General features: G+C 33.6%; 1 protein-coding gene across 1 annotated transcript; it reads left to right on the top strand.

The window, feature by feature from the left end:
* Window positions 1-1,555: 1,555 nt before the first annotated feature.
* LOC114327151 (ATP synthase subunit g, mitochondrial) lies at window positions 1,556-11,630 on the top strand. Its single transcript, XM_028275672.2, has 2 exons — window positions 1,556-1,729; window positions 11,301-11,630. Exons 1-2 carry the CDS (start codon window positions 1,690-1,692, stop codon window positions 11,558-11,560), a joined length of 300 nt encoding a protein of 99 aa, XP_028131473.1. The 5' UTR covers window positions 1,556-1,689; the 3' UTR covers window positions 11,561-11,630.
* The last annotated feature ends 11,804 nt before the right edge of the window (window positions 11,631-23,434 follow it).

Genomic DNA, 23,434 nt, shown 5'->3' with positions numbered 1-23,434 from the left:
CACTGGTACATTTGCAGATGATGCTGTCATCCTTGCAGTCAACGAAAATCCAAGTATAGCATCTAACATTCTACAGGTACAACTGAATGAAATTAAGACATGGTCAAACAAGGGGAGAATTAAAATGAAGGAAAGAGAATCAGTCCAAGTGACTTCCATCTTGAGAAGAGACTGATATGTCTTTTAGTTTCACTTAACAATATCCAGCCTTCAATACTCCTCCAAATCCAATATTCCTCAACCCATTAGCTCAGCACCAAATACCTAGGAATACATCTTGACTCAAAACTCAATTGGAAAGAACATATTCTTAAGAAGTGGAAACCAATTGACCTAAGAATGGAAGATGTAAACTGGCTAGTCGGAATGAAATTGAAAATGACCCTAGAAAATAAAATTCGCTACAAAGATGTCATAAAGATTATCTGGACCTATCAAATCCAACTTTGGGGATGTACAAGCAAGGCAAATACAGCTGTAATTCAAAGAAGCCAATCGAAAATACTGAGAACGAACTGATGCACCCTGCTATGTGTCAAACCTGACGGTTCATGAAGACCTAAGCATCCCGTTCATACAGTATGTGATCACTAAATATACCAAGAAGCACCATGAAGGACTGGAATCACACAGTAACCCCCTACTCCGACCTCTAATAGAACATCATGCCAATCAATAGGAGACTTAAACGGATCTGGCCAGCTGACCTGAGAAACGGTTAAAGTGGTCTTGTCACTGGAGAATATCTCAGCAAGCCAATGGGAGCCCTTTGCTTCCCAGCCTGCAAACTAAGCTTATAAAACCTTATTTGAATGTTACAAAAAGCACTCCCGAATCATGATTTACAATGTATATACTTTAATGGTTTATGAGTGCTCCTCCAACATTCAATTTGTCTTGGTATGTTTATTTTTAGTGCATCTTTATTGTGATTTTAGTATAGATGATATAATATACTTACTAACCATGATTTCCAGCATATGTAATAGAGTCAATACCAACCAATTTTTTAACATTCGTTACCCCTCTACCCGATATAATAGCAACAAATATTTCTGGGATTTGCGACAATATTTCAAGAACATTTTTTGCTTCTGGGGGAATTACTGCTAGATCTGGATGAGCCACGATAGGTGTCAAGGTACCATCATAATCTAGCAAAATTGCAAGTTTCGAGGAGCCCTGTAAGTATCTCTCCAAATATTGTTCAAAATCTGCAGTTACTTGTGACATTGTAAAACGCCAAATACTGCAGACGAAGTACTTTATATATAAAATGTAAAAAGAATATAAAACCACGATAAATAACACTAGAGGCTTAAATACAGATAAACTAATGTCAACAAGGTTATCTAATCATTTGCAATATTGTTTTTGTTATTAGTTAATGAACCAGAAATTAGAAATTTTATTTAACTTTTGATATTTGCATTTTTTTAAAATAGTACAAGAATTTAGTGATTAGGCAATTTTTTGAGAGTCCAACTTAAAAAATATTTCAATTTTAGATGTCATTTTATTTCGTGTTCTCTGTCATGTCTGTAATCTAATGTCAAAAACATACATTAACTTTGACTTTGACTTGACATTTGACAAAAATCTGACGTGAGGTGAGGGTGCAAGCTAGAAGGAGTCTTTTTTATTAAATTAAATAATTAGTGGAAAAAGATTTAATAACAACCCGTCAAAATGTCCAAATTAGTAGCCTCAATTCCAGTATTGGCCGGAAGTAAGTATACTTTAAGATACTACTATTATGTAACTCACCTCTAACCCTACTTCATCATCCAAACTCAAACTAAATATTATATTTAAATTTAATGTACAACAGGCCATTAAGTATGGCGTTTTTGTAAAACACAATTATAAGATTAACTAATTACAATAATTTTAAACAAAACTCTAAACTTAAATTATATAAATTCTTAACTACTCCAAGGGACCTGATGAACAATATTTCTCCATTTACTTCTGTTTTGTGCTTTACTTATCCAGTCCCTCACCTTCACTTGTTAAGGTCTTCCTCCACTTCATTAATTCACCTCGTGCTGGGTCTTCCTCTTAAAACCTGTTAGTGATCTGGTCATAACTAGTTTAAACTTAAACACTCCTTTCACTGACATTCTTTCTACATGTCCCAACCATCAAATCCTTTGTGACTTGACAAACCTAGTGAGGGTAGGTTCTTTGTACAATGCCATTGATTCGTTGTTGGTTGTTTTCTCTTTTCTGTCTTCCTTCCTCCGAATACTCATCTCCAGTATCCCCTTCTTTCTTATTTAATGTACATGCCTCACAGGCGTATGTTACAGTGAGTCTAATTACTGTTTTATATATCTACGGCTTAGTATGAAAACATAGTATCCCATTTCATAGGAGAAACTTTAAACTGAATTTCTGCATACTCTAACTTAAAAACTTTACGAGTTTTTGATTTTGAACACATTCAGATCATTACACATAAGTGTTTACATATATTTTAGGTTTGAGTATGCAGAAATTCAGTTTAAAGTCTCTCCTGTAAAATGAGATACGAGGTTTTCACACTAAGCCATCGATATTCAGAGTTTGCCTTGTCTGGAACGTATTTTGAATTGATTAGGACTTTTAACATGTTAAGCACCGAACCATATATTGCGATTGGGTCCGTGGTGCCGTAAAAATTACGGCCTACAATATAGCTATGACCCTTGAATAATATCTATACAAGAAAAGAATTAAAAACGTTATGAAAAGATTAGAAAAGGAGGCAAAATGTTTTGATCTAGAAATAAACCATGAAAAGTCAAATAGTTATGGTATAACTAGACCCAAACCCAGACATCCAAAGTGAAAGTTATCCTCCAATACCAAATTGTTCTATAGGGTCCACATAATGTTCAGAAAAAAGTCAAAAGTTCAAAAAGTTGAGCGTCGGGTGGGGGGGGGGGGAAGAAATCAGTAAATTCATAGTTTTTACGTTTTTCGTTACGTCATAGTTACGAATATTTCAAAAACTATGCAGTTTAGCATGAACAACCTTCCATACAAAAGTGTTCTACATTAAATTTGAAATAAAAAAGGCCATATGCATAATCCTTCTAAAATGAACGGTCCCAAAGTTACGGAGGTAGTAATTGGTCCAAAAGAAAGCCTAACCCAAACATCCAAAGTAAAAGTTTTCCTCCAACATCAAATTGTTCTATATGGTTCACATATTGCTCAGTAAAAAGTTACACCATTTTGAGCGTCCGGTTTGGGGGGGAGATGGGAGAGAAGTTGGTAAATTAGTAGTTTTTTTACCTTTTTCGTCAATATTTCTAAAACCATGCTTTAGCATAAACAATGTTCTACATAAAACAAAAAAGGTCCTATACATAATTCTTAAAAAATCAACGGTTCCAGAGTTACGGAGGGTGAAAAGTGGAGGTTTTCGACACTTTTTATATTTATTGGGCAAATTACAATATTATTACTGATGAGAAAGAAATTTTTTTAACAGGATTGTGTTTTATAAATAAAATTTGCCATTTCAGTGGCTGATGGTATGTTAGTGATAAGCCCTTGAAGAAATGTCAACCTCACCACCCAAACTCTTCATCAATTATTGCCCAAAAAATATAAAAAGTATCGAAAACCGTAACGAAAAACTACTAATTTACTGATTTCTCCCCCATCTCCCCCCCAAACCGGACGATCAAAATGGTGTAACTTTTTAATAAACAATATGTGGACCATATAGAACAATTTGGTGTTGGAGGAAAACTTTTACTTTGGATGTCTAGGTTAGGCCTTTTTTTGGACCAATAATACTCTACTACCTCCATAACTTTGGAACCGTTCATTTTAGGATTATGCATAGGGCCTTTTTTATTTCAAATTTAATGTAGAACCTTTTTGGTATAGAAGGTTGTTCAGGCTAAACCGCATAGTTTTAGAAATATTGACGAAAAACATAAAAAACTACAAATTTACTGATTTCCAAACCCGACTCTCAAAATGGTGTGACTTTTTTCTGAACATTATGTGGACCATAATATAGAACAATTTGGTGTTGGAGGATAACTTTCACTTTGGATGTCTGGGTTATGCCATCTTTTGGATCAATTTTTGTTACTAAAAGTACATGATACTTGGAAATACAGAAGAAAAAAGAAGAGGGGTAGTTTACTTTCATATCTACTGAAGCAAAGGGATATACTTTCGAGAGAATGGTTTATTTTACGTATCTGGGAATTATTATAGATGAGAAAGGTCAGGAAGAATGTGAACTGAATGCCAGATTAGCAAAAGGAAATAAAAAGACCACTGATAGAATCCAAATATGTATTGAGAAAAACAAAGCTAAGGATATAAAAAACGGTAATAAGACCCACAGTGACGTATGGTAGCGAAATATGGACAATGAAAAAAGCAAATACAGAGAAATTGGAAAGATGGGAAAGGAAAATGCTTAGAACTATATATGGAGGTAAAAACACAGAGGAAGGTTGGGTGTGACGAATTAGAGGAACAGGGAATTACAGGAACTATTTTTAAATTAAATTAAATTAATTTAATATTTATTGACGGAAAACTCCATTTTACAATTAAAATTAAAAGTCAAAATTAAACATTGAACACAAGTTAACTTACATTACTTACAATTAAACTAACGACATCAAAAAATTAAAATCAAATTAAAATAATTCACGTGAAATAGTCCTTTTAAAAGCATTTAGTGTGACTCCCATAAAGTCTATATTTGGAAACTCATTTACACTAGAAACAATTCTATTTAAAGGCATATTTTCTGCATGACGTGTATTGCACGATCTAGCGGATAGCAAGGGACATCTTCTCAAATTCCTAGCTGGAACATAAAAATCTATTCGACCCAGAATGCTAGGTGCAACAATAATACCATTTAACACCTTAAATACGAAATTAAGGTCAAAGTATCGCCTGCGATCCTCTAGACGGTGCAAATGAAACATCTGCATGACCTGACTGGAATTCAATTGCATTCCTCTAGTACCTAATCTATACCGCAGATATCTAATGAATTTATTTTGAATCGATTCAATTTGATATTTGTGATTCTCATAACTTGGACTCCAAATCACTGAACAATACTCTAGTAATGAACGAACATAACTCAAAAACAATCTCACAATTACAAACAAATTATTAAAATCATATGACATTCTGATGACTAACCCTAATGTCTGATTAGCATGCGCAATAATGGCATCATAATGGTCCACGAAACTTAGCTTACTATCCAGCAACACACCTAAATCCTTAATTACCTGAACCTTAGATAAATCCACATCTCCTATCTTGTATTTAAAATCACTGGTGGTCTTATTACGTGAAAAAATAATATATGAGCATTTCGAAGCATTCAATCTAAGATTATTTTCCTGGCACCAATGTACTAAAGAATCCAAGTCTCTCTGCAAACCCTCACAATCAGATTCTGACCTAATGCATTTAAATATCTTCAAGTCGTCTGCAAATATCAGATATTCAGATTTAAAGTTCCTACCAATATCATTTACCAACAACAGAAAAAGCTTAGGACCCAAATGGGAACCCTGTGGAACCCCTGACACGGCTTCAAATCCATTAGAAACACATCCTGCTGATCTTACTTGCAATGTTCTTCCTTGCAAATACGAAGTAAACCAAGCTAATAAAGAACCAGTGATACCAAAGTTTCTCAGCTTTGTAATTAAGACATTATGATCTAGTAGGTATAAGGCCTTACTGAAATCGGTGTATATAGAGTGCACCTCGTAACCCTCATCCATTGCTGTACCTATACTATCGATATACAAAAAGAGGTTAGTGAGAGTAGAACGTCCGCCTACAAATCCATGTTGGTTGTCCGTAATAATAAAAATTTAACGAACCAAGCATCAGTTGCTTTATAAAAGCACAGACAGTGAGATGCATGGGACACGTGGTGAGAATGGAAAGGAAGAGGATGCCAGAGATGATCCTAAAAAGGGGTCCAATCGCGAAAAGGAGGAAAGGAAGACCCAGATAAAGATGGTTTGATAGTGTAAAGGAAGATCTCCGAAATGGGGGAATTATTGGTTGAGAAGAAAGAGTAACAAACAGGGACGAATGGAGGAGAATTGTAAGTCAGTTTAGTAGACAAGGAGTATGATTGGACAAGAAGCCACCCCATTTGATATAGGGGAGTGCATATAGATTTTCACTTCGGAAAAAAACAAACAAGATAGAACTTTTTGTAATTTCATTAAGAAATGTTTAATAAACAACATATCAAAAAGTTCTACTCGAGAAGTGGGTGCTTCATTTTTTATTAAACAAATGAACTATGAAATTAGATGTTTTTTTGAATATCTCCGAAAATATAAATTTTAGAAAAAACTGATTTGACCATTGAAAAATTCAGAAAATTTTACAAAAAAAACCTTATATAAATAATTTTCTAAAATTAAATCTGTATCTTCTATAATTTTTTATTTATAACGCTAAAGTCACCCTTCTCACAAACATTGGCACACTGTAAACTAGGGTACAGCGAAGTGCACAGTTGAGTTATTTTAATGTAATTCTTTAACTAATTGATCAAATGAAATTTTACAAATTGAACCTAAAAGAAGAATAATTAAGCTATCTTATGGTTATAATAAAAAGAAATAAAATGTATGGGCATAAGTACGGTGGGGGCGGAAAGTGAGCCTTACATGAATTTTGTTTAAAAATGTGTAACTAATACAATTTTTCTTATAAAACCCTCAATTTTGCACAAATTACCTTTCGAGCATCGTACTAAATGATGTTTCATTCAAAAAAATCTCAAAAATTTAATTCAAATGATATGACATCTTAATAAAATGTAATTTTTGAAATCTTCGTAGTTTTATAGAATTGCCACCACTTTAAGACGGTATTACTCAAGTTTGAACAGATCTATTACAGTTTTATAAGCGCCTTTTTAAAGCTTAAGATGCAATCTTTAAAATGCACTAAATTAATTTACTTTAGAAATGAAATAGGCTATTTCTTTTTGAGAAAATTAAGAAAGATAACAAAAATGTAATACAAAAACCGAAAATTACCAGCTAAAAATGTTTATATAAAGTGATCAAAACTTTTTTCTGTAAAACTTACCTAAAATACATTTAATAATAAACTTCAACAATAATAAATGTTCAGCAAAAAAAATTTTTTTACTTATACAGTATGTCTGCGTAAATTGAAACCTATTGATAACTTTTTTATTATCAGTTTTACGAAAAAAAGTTATTCTTTATAAAATACTCTGCATCGTATATAATCTAAGATGCAATCATCAAATATCAAATTTAATGAATTTTATACGAGGTATGTAAAAAAATATGAATTTCACTCAAGGGTAAAGTATCGTTAAATTTCACAATATCGAAAATTATTATTAAGAGGAAACAGTAGCGACCAACAGGTAGCGAAAACGCGTTCCAAGATTGCGGCTGTAATTTTGAATATTTTCTCGAGATATTTTGGCACACGTATTCGTAATATAATAAAGAATGGCGGTACAGAGCCCAATTTGAAAAATATATTAATATGTGGAAATTACTCTGTAATTAAATACAATATTTAAAAAAACGAGCCTGTACCGCCATTAAGAAGAACAAAAAAATACACTTTCTTCAAATAAACTTTTTTATTCGATGTCTAGATTTTGTGTCATTTTGGAACTACTAATGAAATAAAAAATTTTAGTAGTTCCAAAATGACACAAAATCTAGGCATCGGATAAAAAAGTTTATTTGAAGAAAGTGTATTTTTTTGTTCTTCTTAATGGCGGTTCTGACTCTTTTTTTAATATCATTATTAATTACAGAGTAATTTCCACATATTAAATATTTTTCAAATTGGGCTCTGTACCGCCATTCTTTATTATATTACGAATACGTGTGCCAAATATCTCGAAAAAATATTCAAAATTACAGCCGCAATCTTGGAACGCGTTTTTGCTACCTGTTGATGGCTACTGTTGCCTCTTAAGAAAAGTTGTTTGGAATTAAAAAAATTGTTTTAGTGTTCAATTACATCCTACTAATTAAAATATTGTGAGTAATAAAGGCACTTAACTCTTAAGAAAAATTCATATTTTTTACATACCTCGTATAAAATTAAAAAAGTTTAATATGTGATGGTTGTATCTTAGATTTTAGACCAGGGAGAGCATTTTATGAAGAATAACTATTTTTCGTAAAAGTGATAATAAAATAGTTGAAGTAATTTTTTATAATTAATAATAATAATTAATAATAATAATTCTTCCGCTGAAGAAGTAATTTTTAACTTTTCCACATATGTACTTAATGAAACTGAGAAATGTGTTTTATCCAAAGGCTTAAATTATGCTTTAGCTCCCCAAAGAATGAATAAAATGAACTTCGCAGTACCGATGGAGTATACAGCACGCCACCTCCACAATTATGCCAATCAACACCCAAATACCTGTTTACAACCTAACTGTGGAATAACACTAGATGGCATAACAGCCCGCCTTAAAGATATAGCGCTGAATTCTTTAAACTATTTTAAGCCCCCACAGTCAAACCTCACTAAAGAAGAATTTATTGCCTTACGTAATTTACAAAAAAATAAAAACATTATCATTATCCGGCCTGATAAAGGCAACGGAATAGTCATTTTAGATCGCTTAAATTACGTAGAAAAATTAAACAACATTCTATCGGATAACACAAAATTTATTAACATACCATTTAATAACCTATTTAAATTAATGTTATCATTTGAAGACAATTTCCGGAAAAAACTTAAAAATTGTTCTTCCAAGATATTCAAAGAAACTGCTCCCACTGGTTCACAACTTGGACGTTTATACGGAGTCCCAAAAGTGCACAAAACTGGTGGCCCTCTAAGACCGATTCTCAGCTCCATCAATACTCCAAACTATCTGTTAGCTAAATATCTTGTCCCACACCTTCAAATACTAACTGAAAACGAATTCACAGTAAAAGATACATTTTCATTTGCGAAGGAAATTACCAATCAAGACAGACACAAAGATGGAATTATGGTCAGTTTCGACGTTGAAAGTCTGTTTACAAACGTTCCCTTAGATGAAACCATCAACATAATAATAAATTCACTTTTTCCAAGTTCCAATTCAAGCTTTTTAGGAATGAAGAAGTCAAAATTTAAAGATCTACTGACATTAGCTGCCAAAGAATGTCTATTCAGTTTTGACGGAAAAGTGTATAGACAAATAGATGGCGTTGCAATGGGCTCTCCTTTAGGACCAGTTTTCGCGAACACTTTTCTATGTCACCATGAGAAAACATGGTTAGCTGACTGTCCAATTGATTTTAAGCCACTTCTTTATAGACGATACGTGGATGATATTTTTCTCATCTTCAAACATACCGATCACATTCAACATTTTTTAGATTATCTCAACCAGAAACACCACAATATGAAATTTACTAGTGAAATTGAAATCAATGGAAATCTGCCCTTCTTAGGAATTAACATATTCAGATCACCTTCAGGTTTTTCCACTTCAATATACAGGAAACCAACCTTCACCGGCCTGTATATAAACGCAGATAGCTTCATTCCCAACAAATACAAAACAAGTTTAATCAATATACTTGTCCACCGCGCTTTCACTATCTGTTCAACCTGGCAATTCCTACATGAAGAATTAGAAAACATAAAGATGATCTTAAGTAAAAATGGTTTTTCGTTGAACTTCTTAGAAAGATACATCAGACGTTTTTTCAATAACAAATTCCAACCAAACAACAAAGTAGAAGAAATCAAAGAAAAGATCTATATCAAACTTCCATATACTGGTTACCACAGCTTACAAATCCGACGCAACATCCGTAGAATAATTAAAAAAGCATTTCCCTCTATAGAATTAAGATTTGCTTTCACGACTTTGGAAAGGATAGGATCTCGTTTCCATGTGAAAGACATGATTCCTAGTGATCTCGCATCTAACATTATATACCAATTCAAATGTAGTAGCTGTGCAGCTACGTACGTCGGGAAGACTCGACGTCACTTTAATGTCAGATGTTGCGAACACTTAGATATCACTCCTCACTTAGGAAGACGATCAAGAACAGTTCCAAATTCAGCAGTATTCCAACATATGACTGATTCTGACCACCCTATTAGTCGTAAGGACTTCTCAATCATTGGTCATGCAAGTTCTCCAACAGAACTCAGCATCAAGGAGGCATTATCCATATTTCTTTTGAAGCCACCCTTAAACACGCAACAAGACATGGCGTGTTTGAAATTATTAACTTAACCCAATGATTGTCAATGTCATTTTTTACGTTTTCATTAATTATGTTTGTTCCTTTAAAATTATTTAAAAGCATCCGCTCAAGAAGCTTATTATTCTGACGATGATTAAAGTAATAATTGAAACGTCACCATGAATTTTAATTTAGTTATGGATTTTATCTTTAAGTTTATTATTTTTATCAAGTTTAAGGGTGTGTCCTTATCTACATATAAATAAAATAGTTATCATAATTGTAATAAAATGATGATGAGTATCCGTAATTTGAGAAAAAATTGAAAAATTTTTTTTGATTAGAATAATGTACTTAATTATATATTTAAAATAGTTTTTAATTTCAAACAACTTTTCATAATAACATTTTTTGATATTCTGAAATAAAAAGGTACTTTACTTTTTAACGAAATTCATATTTTTGACATAACTCATATAAAATTTATAAAATTGGATATCTGATGGTTGAGTTTTAGATTTTTGACTATCCAGAGCATTTTATGAAGAATAACTTTTTTTCGTAAAATTGATAATAAAAAAGTTTTACATGTGGTTCCTAGTTACGTAGACATACTGTATAAGAGCTTCTGTATAAGAATTTTCAAATTGCAATGCCATTTTCGGATTCAGTATAATCAAAAACAAAATATAAACATATTTGATCAAAGTAAAATGATGAATTTAACGATATTTTTAAAATTATTAATACAAAACAATTGTTATTGTTTAAACAATTAATAAACAATTAGCGGCCAAATCCGCGAGTAGAACTTTTTACTTTAACATGTATATAAACTAACAAAAAAAGTTTTAGAAAAATATAAGCTTGTTTGAATTTTTCCGAAACAATGCATGTTTTCGTTCTAATTGCACTCCCCTAATACAAGTGTTGTAATATTAGTATTATATTATTATATTATATCAATTGTATTTGTAGCCCTAGGCCTTCAAGGGGTGTTGAACTTTTTAAATAATGAAAACTTAATCTGAATTTCCAAACTAAATAATTCCTAATAAATTTTTATTGTAGGACTTGTACAAGAAGGACGACCAAAGTTTAATACCTTCATGAAATATGCACGAGTAGAATTATCACCTCCCACACCAGCAGACATTCCTCAAATCAGAGCTGGCATTGGCCGACTTATCACATCAGCAAGAACTGGTGCCTGGAAAAATCAATCTGTAAAAGAGGCTTGGTTGAACACCCTTGTCGGTATCGAAGTTTTATGTTGGTTCTATGTTGGAGAATGCATTGGAAAACGTCACATTGTTGGATATGATGTTTAAATCATATTTAGGTTTATTTAACTTTTTGTAGAATATTCTTTGTTCAATAGATAACTAATTAATGTCTCTATATTTAGTAAATTTATTTTCTCTCCTTAAATTTAAATGGATTGTTTGTAAATGTATCATTCTTATTTTTTCATATATGCCTGTGTAATAATTCATGACTGTATCTGATGAATCCAATAACTAGAGCTAATTATATAATTATCATTTAATTATATTTATTTAATACAGCATATTACCTAGTTTTTCCGAAAATGCGTGGTTTAAAATTGAAATCAAATATTAGCGCTCCAGATACAGAAATTGCCGGTTCATAAAGTCCATTTTTATCAGCATGACGCTCAAGAAATTGTCTTTGAGTTGTCGCCTTGTTAAAAAGGCAGTACCCTGGCTCAATTAGAGTTGTACACACGTGTGGTTGAAAATTTGTCAACCATACGTTAAATTCGTATTTTGTTTTGAATAAGTGTTGGAATAATTGTATCTTAACTCCTTTAGTTTTATACAGGAGTGAATAGAAAATTGTCACCCAAATGTTTAGTTTATTATAGACTTTTTCGAAGAAATTTACATCCATAGACATTTAATTTATTCCATAATCAATAGACTTTTCAATAGGTTCTTCTCTTTAATTCAATTGTTTAATTATTGTAACGCTTTTGCTTTAGAATAATTAAACCTCTTAAACCTTTACTTAATCAACTCTACTTATTATTTTAATTTTACTTAAAGGATTAGATAAAACTTTTTACCACCTCTTTATGGGGTGTGATTTTGAATGAAAGCATAAATAAATACAGTCCACAAAGGTCATTGGGACCTTATTTTAGTTAATAACAAATTAAGAATTTAACCCCCAGTTTGCCCACTGTACATAACAAAATAATATGTTGTGTTACCCAATTTTCCACATATACTACCAAAGTTTAACCCTTAGTTACCTGATTATAAAAATAACGGAAAATTTTTGGGAGCCCCCATCCTCGAGTGAGTTGCCGAATTGGGCCTAGCCTAGAGCGGTAACTACCCAGATAGCACAAGTACGTTTTATGGACATCCAATGGACGTACATCTGTGTACATTGGAACGTCCAATGGACGTCCCGCTAAGGTACAATGGACATCCGATGGACGTCCAACGAATGTCCAGAGTTCACAAAATTGGACGTCCATAGAACGTCCGCTACAAACGTACATTGTACGTTGTATTGAAGCTTTCAGTGTACACCTTATGTACATTCAAAGTACGTCTTATGGACATTTGTAGGGCACTTTTCAGAAAGAAATCTAGTATCCATAATTTTGTGAATACATAGCAAACAGCCTTTATAGGAAATAGTTCCTTATAATACTAAACTTATACTTAAAAATATTACACAAAAGACCTTTTTATTTCTCTTTACTATAACTTCATTATAATATATATACTTTATTATAGGAACTAGGAACTTCATTAATGCACGACTGCACTTGCACGATAAACAGAAAACACAAATATATCACAGGATGTATTTTCATAAAGACGAGATTCAGATAATGACGCCCTAGGAAGCATGCACATTAAAAGAGGTTTAATCTCTGTTCTGTTTCTGTTCCAAACTATTTTTAGAGTCAGTACCGTTGTTGTATATTACAAGCGCGTTTGCCATTCTGTGAATTATCATAAATAAACCATCCTTCAGTATTCCACAACAATTAACAGCGATAATTCCCTAAAAGTACCTGCCTAATAATACTACCTTTCACGACCGATAGCGCGAAGAGCGACAACGTTGTCAAGAAGATTCTCATTTAGTTTGTATTGGGACTTAATATAATAGTCGCGTAAAATATCCATGGACCACAAATGGATGTCCAATGGACGTCCCGTAATGTACGTACATAGTACGTCCAGTTTTGGTCCATGGACGTTTGGACTTTAAATGTACGTTATATGGACGTACATCGGACGTTGTGTGCTATATGGGTAGGTGCCTGGGCAAGCAGTACAGCTCGATGATAAGTTACTACAGGTACTGGGACTAAAGGGCCTCACGCTGTCCTGCATAGTTCGGAGTAGGTTATCATTTTTTACTATTTTGCATCAGAATAGCAGAAAAGCAAACAGATTATAGTCCGCCAAATAGTTACAGCATGAAAATATGAAAAATATCTGAAAATACAAAATTTCTAATATTTTGCATCATAAAAGCAGAAAACTATAGGATTAGCCTGTTAAGTATTTCCGACATTTGGAAAATCTTTAATATTTTGTATTATTGTAGGGGAGCAAAGTATGCTAAATGTGCAGTCACTCGAGCGCTTTGGGGACTTATTAGGTTGTGAAGAGTAGGTCCTAAAACCAAAAAAAGTTAAGTAAAGTTTTCCATTTTAGTGGGGCCTTTCCATTTTTTAATTTAATTTTCCATTTCCAACAATCGTTTTTTTTTCAATTATAGCACCATCATCTATCCATAATTCGAAAAAATGTCTCGAATAAAAGTTACTTATTTTTACGTAAGGAATCCAAATCTGCAATAAATGGGGGCTTCCATTTAAAATTTTAAAAGTAACCCCCACCCCACCTCCGTGGGGGATCGTGTTTGGTACCATTCGATAGATCTTTCAAAAATATTGAATAAGTGTATTTTTCAGTTTTTCGATCTGATGTTCATTTCGCGAAATATCGCGGGATTCGTATTTAAAATATTAAATTTACCCCCCACCCCTCTCCATGGGAAGTCGTGTTTGGTATCATTCGATAGATTTTTGAAAAATATTGAGTACATATTTTTTAGTTTTTCGATCTGTCATTCATTTCGCGAAATATTCGCTTTTTTCTTGTGAAACTTTGGGACTCACCCATTTCCTTACACCCCGCTCAAATCATCAGATTTTTTAAATATACACTGTTTTGCATGTACTTAACTTACCTTATCTTAATCTGACGATTTCGAGTTTTTATAAGGATAGATATTTTTTTTCAGCCCCATTAAACGAACTCCCCTGCATTAAGAGCCAATATAATAATATGATAGAGGTACATTTTCAGGGTACAAGGTTTCCCCCCATGTAATAATCTGACGCGCGAGTAACTGCAAAAATCCCTGCTTGGGCTCCCCTACCATTAAGAGAACACCAAATATACAAAACTGGCAAATGCCAAGAAAATTATTCCTTTAAGTTTGAAACTATGTCAGGGATTAGGTTTTGATATCCAAGAGGCAAAATAAAACAAAATATATTTTAACTATTGATTTTACTACATATTACATTATTTTCATACACATTCTAATATTTATACAATTGTTTATCGTTGAACAATGGAATGCACTGCTTATGCAACAAAAACCTTCGAAGAGGTAAGTAGAATATTCTTGTGTTTAATTTCTTATATAAATACAGTTCATTATATTTTTTTGCTTTGGTAATTTCGGCGCTACAACCATAATATCATTTCCTGCGTTATTAAAAAAATATAACCTATGTTTTGTTGCAATAAATAATTCGTTTGGATTCCACGCTGATAGCTGTAGAGTTTTACAATGTATGAGAATGAGATATATTTAGAGGACGTTAATAGATTCGAAATATACATAAGCTATTTGAAAAAAAAAAAAATTTAATTGGTTTATTACCGGTTTTACTTTAAACGAAGACACCAACCTTCGTAATATTCATTATGCTCCTAAAGCTGTAATAATAATAATAATATCTTATGGCATTTTTTCCGGGGAGATCCTTTCGGATTGTTCCGGCGCCATTTACATCTTTAACCCTGTTTCAATTCAAGTACATAGTGTCGATGTACACTAGCCCAGGGGACCGACGGCTTAACATGATCTCCGAGGCACGGTGAAACGGCTCGTATCATTTGTAGAAATGAAAAATTGATTGTCGTTGGCAGGGCTCGAACCCGCGTGCTATGGGCGTATGAGACCAGTGATCATGCCGTTGAGCTACGGCCGTTCACAAAAATATCGTAATCACATAGGTCCAACAGCTTAGAATTTAGTATCTATATATCCCGTTTACACACTTATTTTAGTAGCAGCGAGCAAAAGTATGTGTTAACGCACATCTGTCAATGAAATTAACCTTGGGGCGAGGCAGGGATGCGTATTGTTACCAATTCTTTTTAGTGTCTACTAGGACGAGATCCTAAAAAAGCTCTCGAGGGTGAAACAGCTGGGATAAAGGTAAATGAAGTTCCCATTAACAACATTAAATATGCAGATGACACTGTCATCCTAGCCGAAACTATTGAAGATCTTCAGAGACTGGTGACCAGAGTAGCGGAGTATGGAAAAGAAATCGGTCTAGCAATAAACGTCAAGAAGACAAAATTTATAAGAATATCGAAGTTTCAACTTAGATTTGAACCAATATCGAACGAGTGGACAATTATGCATATCTTGGAACAATGATTAACTCCACAAATGATTACTTCCAGGAAACCAAAATCAGAATAGAAACGGCTAGAGCAAATTTTAACAAAATGATAATAGTGCTCTGCACAAGAGATTTAAAGTTGAAGTTAAAAGTTAGGTTGGCGAGGTGCTAAGTTTTACTGATTTTGTTTTATTGAATGGAAGCTTGGGCCTTGAATGCGACATTAACGAAAGAATGGAATCATTCGAGTTATGGGTGTATAGAAGAATTCTGAATATGTCGTGGACAGAACATTTCACGAACAAAGAGGTTCTGAGAATGATGAATAAAGAAATGGAAATCCATATTACACGTGAATCAGGGGCGTGCGGTGAAATTTGAACCCAGGGAAGCAGTTTATAAAAAATTGTAAAAACTCACTTATAATGTAATTTAACTCTCCTGCCATTTTTCGCAAACTGGTCTATAACTTCAGTGTACAAACGTGGATATTGTGACATTTTTTTAACCAGATTATTGTAAATTGCTAAAAGGGAAAAATTAGAGAGTCGATCTGGTCCTGTCGAGTTTCGCAAATAAGTCTTTAGTTGTTTTAGAGTTGAAAAACCACGTTCTACAGAGGCACTAGTAGTTGGAATGGTCAGTACTAACTCAGATAATTTCACTACCTCCGAATATGCTTTGTCCAAAGAAGTTGGTTTTAAAACATTAGTAACGCACTGGCATTATTTTTTCATTCAATTTGTTGGAATATTTGATCTAAAATCTGATAGTATAGTCGGCGGTAGCACGATTCAACATCTCCAACATTAGCAGTATGTATGTGTTTCCATTTAGACTCGAAACTTGCCATCATATTCCAGCATTTTTTAAATTCATCTCTCTTTTTTTTTAATAAAATCTTTAAATTTGTAATTTTTTTACACAGAAACTAATCTCGTTTATCTTGCTTTGCAATACATTAAATAAATTATCTGAGAATGGACATATTTCAGAAAAAAGCAAGATTACAAAATCAAAATTAAAATCATTTTTTAAACTATCCAAAAATCCTCTCGAGCTCTTTATTATGCTTTCTGTATCCCAGGTTCACCATTCTCCAAAACACTAATATTTATATACTTATATAAATATTTAATATTTATATAAATAATTCAATAAAATCAATCTTCATAATTCCACAAAATCAGTCGACGAACCCACCATCGTCAAGTGCTAGTAAATCCTATTTAAATTCACTAAAATATCTTCATGTATGCAATGGACAGAATGGCTTATATAGGATAGATATGCCCGAAATTTAACCTCGCTATTCAGCGTGTAACCCCGGTGCTTTTTACATAGGCTGGGGAGAAGCAAATTTGAAATCGGATTATTATGCCGACGTAACTCCGAGTACCACCGCAAAAAGACGATCATGAGTCCGCCGGTCCGCGTATTACAAGGAAAGCTAGAAGCAGCATGCAGCGCTGCTTACGAGTATTTCATCGCTTTGTTATTTACTGTATGACAAAAATAGAGTAAAATACGTTTGTCTTTTCTGGTTAGTTGCTGATCCTACTATATAATTATTTTGTCGTATGCAACCTTAAATCCTGCTTATGTATTTGTACATATTTTTTAATAATCTGAGTTACAAAGTTGGTACGGTATTACCTACTATGGAAACCTAGGGAAGCAATGCTTCCATGGACCGCACGCCCCTGACGTGAATAGAGATACAACTTGCTCCAACTGATTATGCCGGGAAAGATTCAAGGAAAACGAAGCATAGGGAGACGTAGAAGATCATGGCTCTGCGCAACCTGAAAGAATGCTATCAATGTACATCAAATGAACGTTTCAGAACGGCCGTCTCTATAAGTCTGAATAGCTATGATGATTGCCAACCTCCGTCGCGGAAATGGCACTTGAAGAAGAGGGTATACTTCCAAAGAGCCATATAACCAACAATACTCATCAAATACAACAACAGCGAACACTATTATGAGTATCAGTTATGAAAATCGTTTTTTTTTAATTACATTCACAAGAAAATATTGCTGGATGAACAAAAATTTGTAACTCTAACTATCAGCTAAGTCTCCGGAATCAGTGCTAGTTGTTGTCTTAAATAAAAAGCTCTTAACTAATAAATTGATAACGAGTGTTTTCGAGTATTTTGCTCAAATATACTGCAATTCGATTCCAATTTTCAATTTTATTTACTAATGTCAATATTGTGACATATCTAATAGCTTAAGAGAAGCAAACAATCTTTATTTTTAGTCTAACGCAGTTATTCCCATTCCAACATCTTTATTTAAAAAATTTTTGATATAAACTTAAAAAAAATATTTAAACAATAGGAACACTAATTGGGAAATGGAAGAAAGCGAGTGGTGAAAATGATAATCTCAATACGAAGTATTGACGAAAAAAAAAATAGAAGAGGAAGACCTAAAATGAGATGAACAAGGCATCTTGTGTCTTGTTTCTCTTAGAGCTCTTAGAGCAGAAATTGTGAAGGAGATCAATATTGACGTGACTTAAGATGGTGATGATATCGAAGGTAAAAAACCAGATACTGACGTGGTGGAATTTTATTTAAGTAGGCCAGACACCAAATTATCAGTGACGACGCAGCAATAAAAGTAGGTTGGAAAAAATATTTCGAGGATCTGCTTATAGAGCAAGCACAAACAAGCACAGCCTATGCAGTACCTGATATCGAGATAGCAGATCAGAACCAAAATAATGAACTGACAAACCCATCCACAAGGCAAGAGATATTGGATGCCATTAAAGCACTGAAAAATAATAAGCTGGAAAAGAGCAATTATAAGCCCAGTCCACAAGAATGGAGACAGACTGAGCTACAAAAATTATAGAGGCATATCCCTAATCTGTATGAGTTATAAGGTGTTTACGTGGATCATAAACCGAAGCCACTTCACAGAACAAATAATAGAATACCAGGTCGGATTCAGACCAGGACGGTCTACTAATGACCAGCTGTTCAACGTGAAACAAATATTAGCTAAAAGCCTGGGAGCACGACATAGATATCTACCAAATCTTTGCTGATTTTCGACAAGCCTACGACAAGATACATAGAGATAAATAAAATATATGTAATTATGCAAGAACTTGGTATACCAAGGAAATTGTAAAGTTAGTTCAAGCCACCATGACTCATACAGAAGCGCAAGTACGAGTTCAAAATGAATTGACAGATCCCTTCCAGATAACTAAAGGGCTAAAACAGGGAGATGGGCTGGTACCGACTCTATTTAATATATATATGGAATATGTAATCAGAAAAATGTCCGTAAAACCAAAAAAATTACTGTTTAATAAGTCTAAGCAGATTGCAATGTATGCAGATGATGTAAACTTGATGGGAAGAACCGCAAGAGACGTCACAGAACTATATGTGGAGCTTGAAGAAAATGCGAAAGAAATAGGGCTGACCGTCAACGTAGATAAAACTAAAGCTCTAATACAAGCAAGGAACCAACGAAACTTGCAGAATTTAACAATAGACGACGCTAATATAGAAGTAGTAGAACAGCTTACATACTTGGGTGTACAGATAACTGAGAATGGCAGCGAGGAGGAAGAAATACGGAAACGGATAATGCTTACTAAGAAAGCATACTTCTCTCTGTCGCAGGTGTTTGGATCCAAATACATCCATAGGCAAGTAAAGTTTAAAATATATAAAACCATCATACGGCCAATAGCAACATAAGGTGTAGAAACGTGGATCATGACAGAAAAGACAATAGACCTTATTGATACTTTTGAAAGAAATATATTAAGGAGGATACCCCTTTGCGACAATGGCATATGGAGAATAAGGTTCAACCACGAGTTATACCAATGTTACAGAGTGACCTCTATATGGTCGAACGTCGGCCAGTAGGAAGGCCAAGGAAGAAGTGGATAGTCGAAGTGAGAACCAATGTTAAAGAGATATTGAGGGTGGACAACTGGAGGAGATCAGCCAGAGACAGAGATACTTGGAGGCGGATGCTGGAGGAGGCCAGGGCCCGACTTGTGCTGTAGCGCCATAGGAGAGAGGGAGAGACCAGAGATGGGGAACCTTGTTACCATGTAAAGAGAGACTGAACTTCTGCAATTCTAGCAAGAACACATAAGCTTGTGCATCCACAAATCTTTTTTTAAAACTTTTTGGTTTCCACTTATTAAATTATTGAAGTAAAACAAATTTATGGAGTTATTTCTCCGTCATCCGACCTAAATGTGTACACATTGCATTGCAGTTCAGTTGAATATGTTATGGAGAAGTTTGAAAACTCACTACTGTGTGGTGATTATAATTTACCAAATGCTTCCTAGAGTAATGACAACTTTGGTTTAGATGTTGAATGTCCTGATGATTCTCCTGTGTATTTTGCCAACTCTTTGCTTTTCTTATTTGCTTATCTAAAACGCTCTTTGGTCATTATTTATTCGATATGATAAGACGGGCGGTTCATTTCTAACCGTAAACTATCTAGTAAGTCTACAACAATATCTAACATTAATATATTTAAGTATATAAATTGAATTAGATCACATTTTCACAAAAACTTACCTAATAAGACAGTATTGTCAGTTCATTATACATTATGCAGTACATTTTTTGATAATAAAAGCCTCAAATTGCGGTAACGCTAGTTTTAATGAATATTCAAGAAAATTACTACATCGTTTTCATATAACTGCTTAAATCAGCTAATACAGTGATGAGCGCGCTAATGAGAAACCTATAAAATTTACATTATATTGATAGTTTCCCACCTTTAGACGTATCGTCGACACAATTTTGAACAATTCGTTTAAATTAAACAATTCTCAATATACTTCATATTTACTTTGTTATTCTACTTCTATATTGTCAGGACAAGCTAGGATTTATCAGGTTGTATTAGTAGACCTGACACTACAATTTCTATTTTATTGGACCATAATAATTACGTCATGTTGGATACGTGTTACTGAATACGCTGAATGGTCCAAAGATCAAAGTTCTGTGAAGTGTCTACCTGCCCCATACCTACTGAAGTATTAGTCCACCTCTCACAACATTGGTTTTTTTGTCACTTATCATTCCGATTTAATAGTGATCTGTATTATTCCATCCAATAGCACTACAGCCCAAATCGGGCCTTCGCCTCCTTCAAGAATCTTCTCCAATCACTTCGATTTACTGCTGTTCTTCTCCATAAACGCGTTTTTGGCATCCTCATCTACTTCGCCTTCCCATATCTTTTTTGGTCATTCTTGCATTTAGCAATTTTCTGGGGATTCTATTCTCATACATGTGGACCACGTGCCCTGCCCACCGCAATCTCTGCAGTTATATTCCACTTATTAATAAACTTTTAAAACGGTTTATGATAGTTAATATTATTCATGACAATTGCTCACTTGTCCCGTAAATAAAGTCCTTAAAAATAAGTCAAATATATGCGACATGTGCGCCAAAACGGTTGCGAGTATGGTTAAGCAGCGGCTGGCGCTTGGCATCCAAAGGTCAAAGTGTGCTGAAGTGTCTACATATCTAGTTGCATTTGGTTGAGCTACCGACCATTCATGGATCCATTTGGCGATCATGTTGAACCCGGGGGCGGCGGCCGATTCTTCGGTTTGTATGGGAGATTTTCAGGAGCGCATTGGTAACCAATGTGTTGGTGAGGACTTGATTACTCCAATGATCATTCTCATGGTTTTGTTTAGCTGGACATCAATCTTTTGAACGTGGGCACTGTTGATCCATATATGTGCGCAATATTCAGCTACAGAATAAACAAGAGCTAAGCCTGAACACTATGGTGTGGATGCCGATGCCCCATGTTGTGCGCAGGGCTTCTAAATGGTGTAATTTCTGCTTTTATATTATCATATAAACTAACTGGAAGCGTTTTGCCCTATAAGTCGTATTTTTATTTAAGTAATCTCAAGGGGCTGCATTGCCTTAAAATTCACATTGTAATGGAATCTCTGCTACTTGTTGCAGTTTTCTGGATTACATATTTTCATGGATCCAAAGTCTCATTACCGAGGTAGCATTGTTAAGTATACACTAAGGAGCATAAATGATATTTCTATAGTCTGATAAGTCCTATAATCTGAAATATTTGGATGACATCCATATTACTAGCTTTGCTACAAGCCTAGTGAAGACTACCAAATATCCACACTGGTGTTAGTAGTATTTGTACATAGACTAATAATTTCCTATGAACGGGCATCTTCTCATTTCTAACTTTTCAGCGCAATCTTGGAACTTAAGTGACGTTTTAACACTTTACTGATGCTGTTATCTCCAAAAAGAACTGTTACACTCCTTTCAATCCGCAGGAGCATATTTTAGCAGGATGACTGTAATTATTAAATTTGTTATTTCTGGGGTTTTCCGTGACTCTAACTAAAGTTTTTTAGTATTGCTCCTGTTAGGAGTTTTTTTTTCTTTTTTTCTTTGTGATCTAGTAAAGATCACAAAGAGTGATCTTTAATATTATCAGCTGTTAGATTCCTTTGTTAAGTGATAATTATTGTGTTTAAATTTTGGTCACTACATAGAGATATTTAAGCTGGTTTTATCTTGTGAAGTCGTGGTGTACTGCCATCTGTCTTTCTTAATGTTGTTCTGAAGCTATTTCCTTGTGGCATTTTTTTTATGATTAATTATTTATATGGGAAATAAGCCACAATTAAAATGAAAAAAATAATTTTATTAACGTTTCGACGCCCAAATCGGGTGCCGTTGTCAAAATACAAAATATTACTAATAAACAAAAGTGTTGTTGCTAAGCAAAAAAATTCTTCTAATAATTTATTTAATCTCACTCATTTATATTGGCAATTCAGACATATATTATACATTTTAAAGTAGAAGACTTTAAAATGATATTGCCAATATTTATGAGTTGCGTTCCTGGGACGACTTACTGAAAGATAGTTCATTCGATTACATGAAATTAACCCCAACTCAAGAATATCCGTCATAAAAAATTATAGCATGTGATATGTCTTTAAAAAGACAACCAAATGCAACGACAGTAAAATTCTCGAGTTAGAGACTTCATAGTAAATCACAAGGGAAAACCAGGAAAAACCCTGTGATACTATCCCGACATCGTAAGTATTTGGTCTTACATTAATTTACTCTCAAAAAATAATACCAAATTCTGACTTGTAATATGTTTAAATTATAAATAATATTAATAATACTAGATATATATATAATACTAAAATATAAAATATGTACTAGCTCGATATTATTGACTTATTAATCTTGGTATTTTCTTTCTATTGACTTCCTCTTTCAGTATGGGTAACCACATCCTACTGCATTCTACCGAGGAATTTGCGACACAATTGGTTTCATTTAGCATAATTAGAGCCGCTTCTTTGATTTTTCTCTTTTTACTATCTGATTCTTTCAGGACTATACTTGAATCTCTCCACTGAACTCTATGTTCATTATCCCATGCGTGTTGACATA

This window comes from Diabrotica virgifera, chromosome 3, assembly GCF_917563875.1.
Source record: "Diabrotica virgifera virgifera chromosome 3, PGI_DIABVI_V3a".
Taxonomy (NCBI): Eukaryota; Metazoa; Arthropoda; class Insecta; order Coleoptera; family Chrysomelidae; genus Diabrotica; species Diabrotica virgifera.
This window is presented reverse-complemented; position numbering and strand designations above follow the sequence as displayed.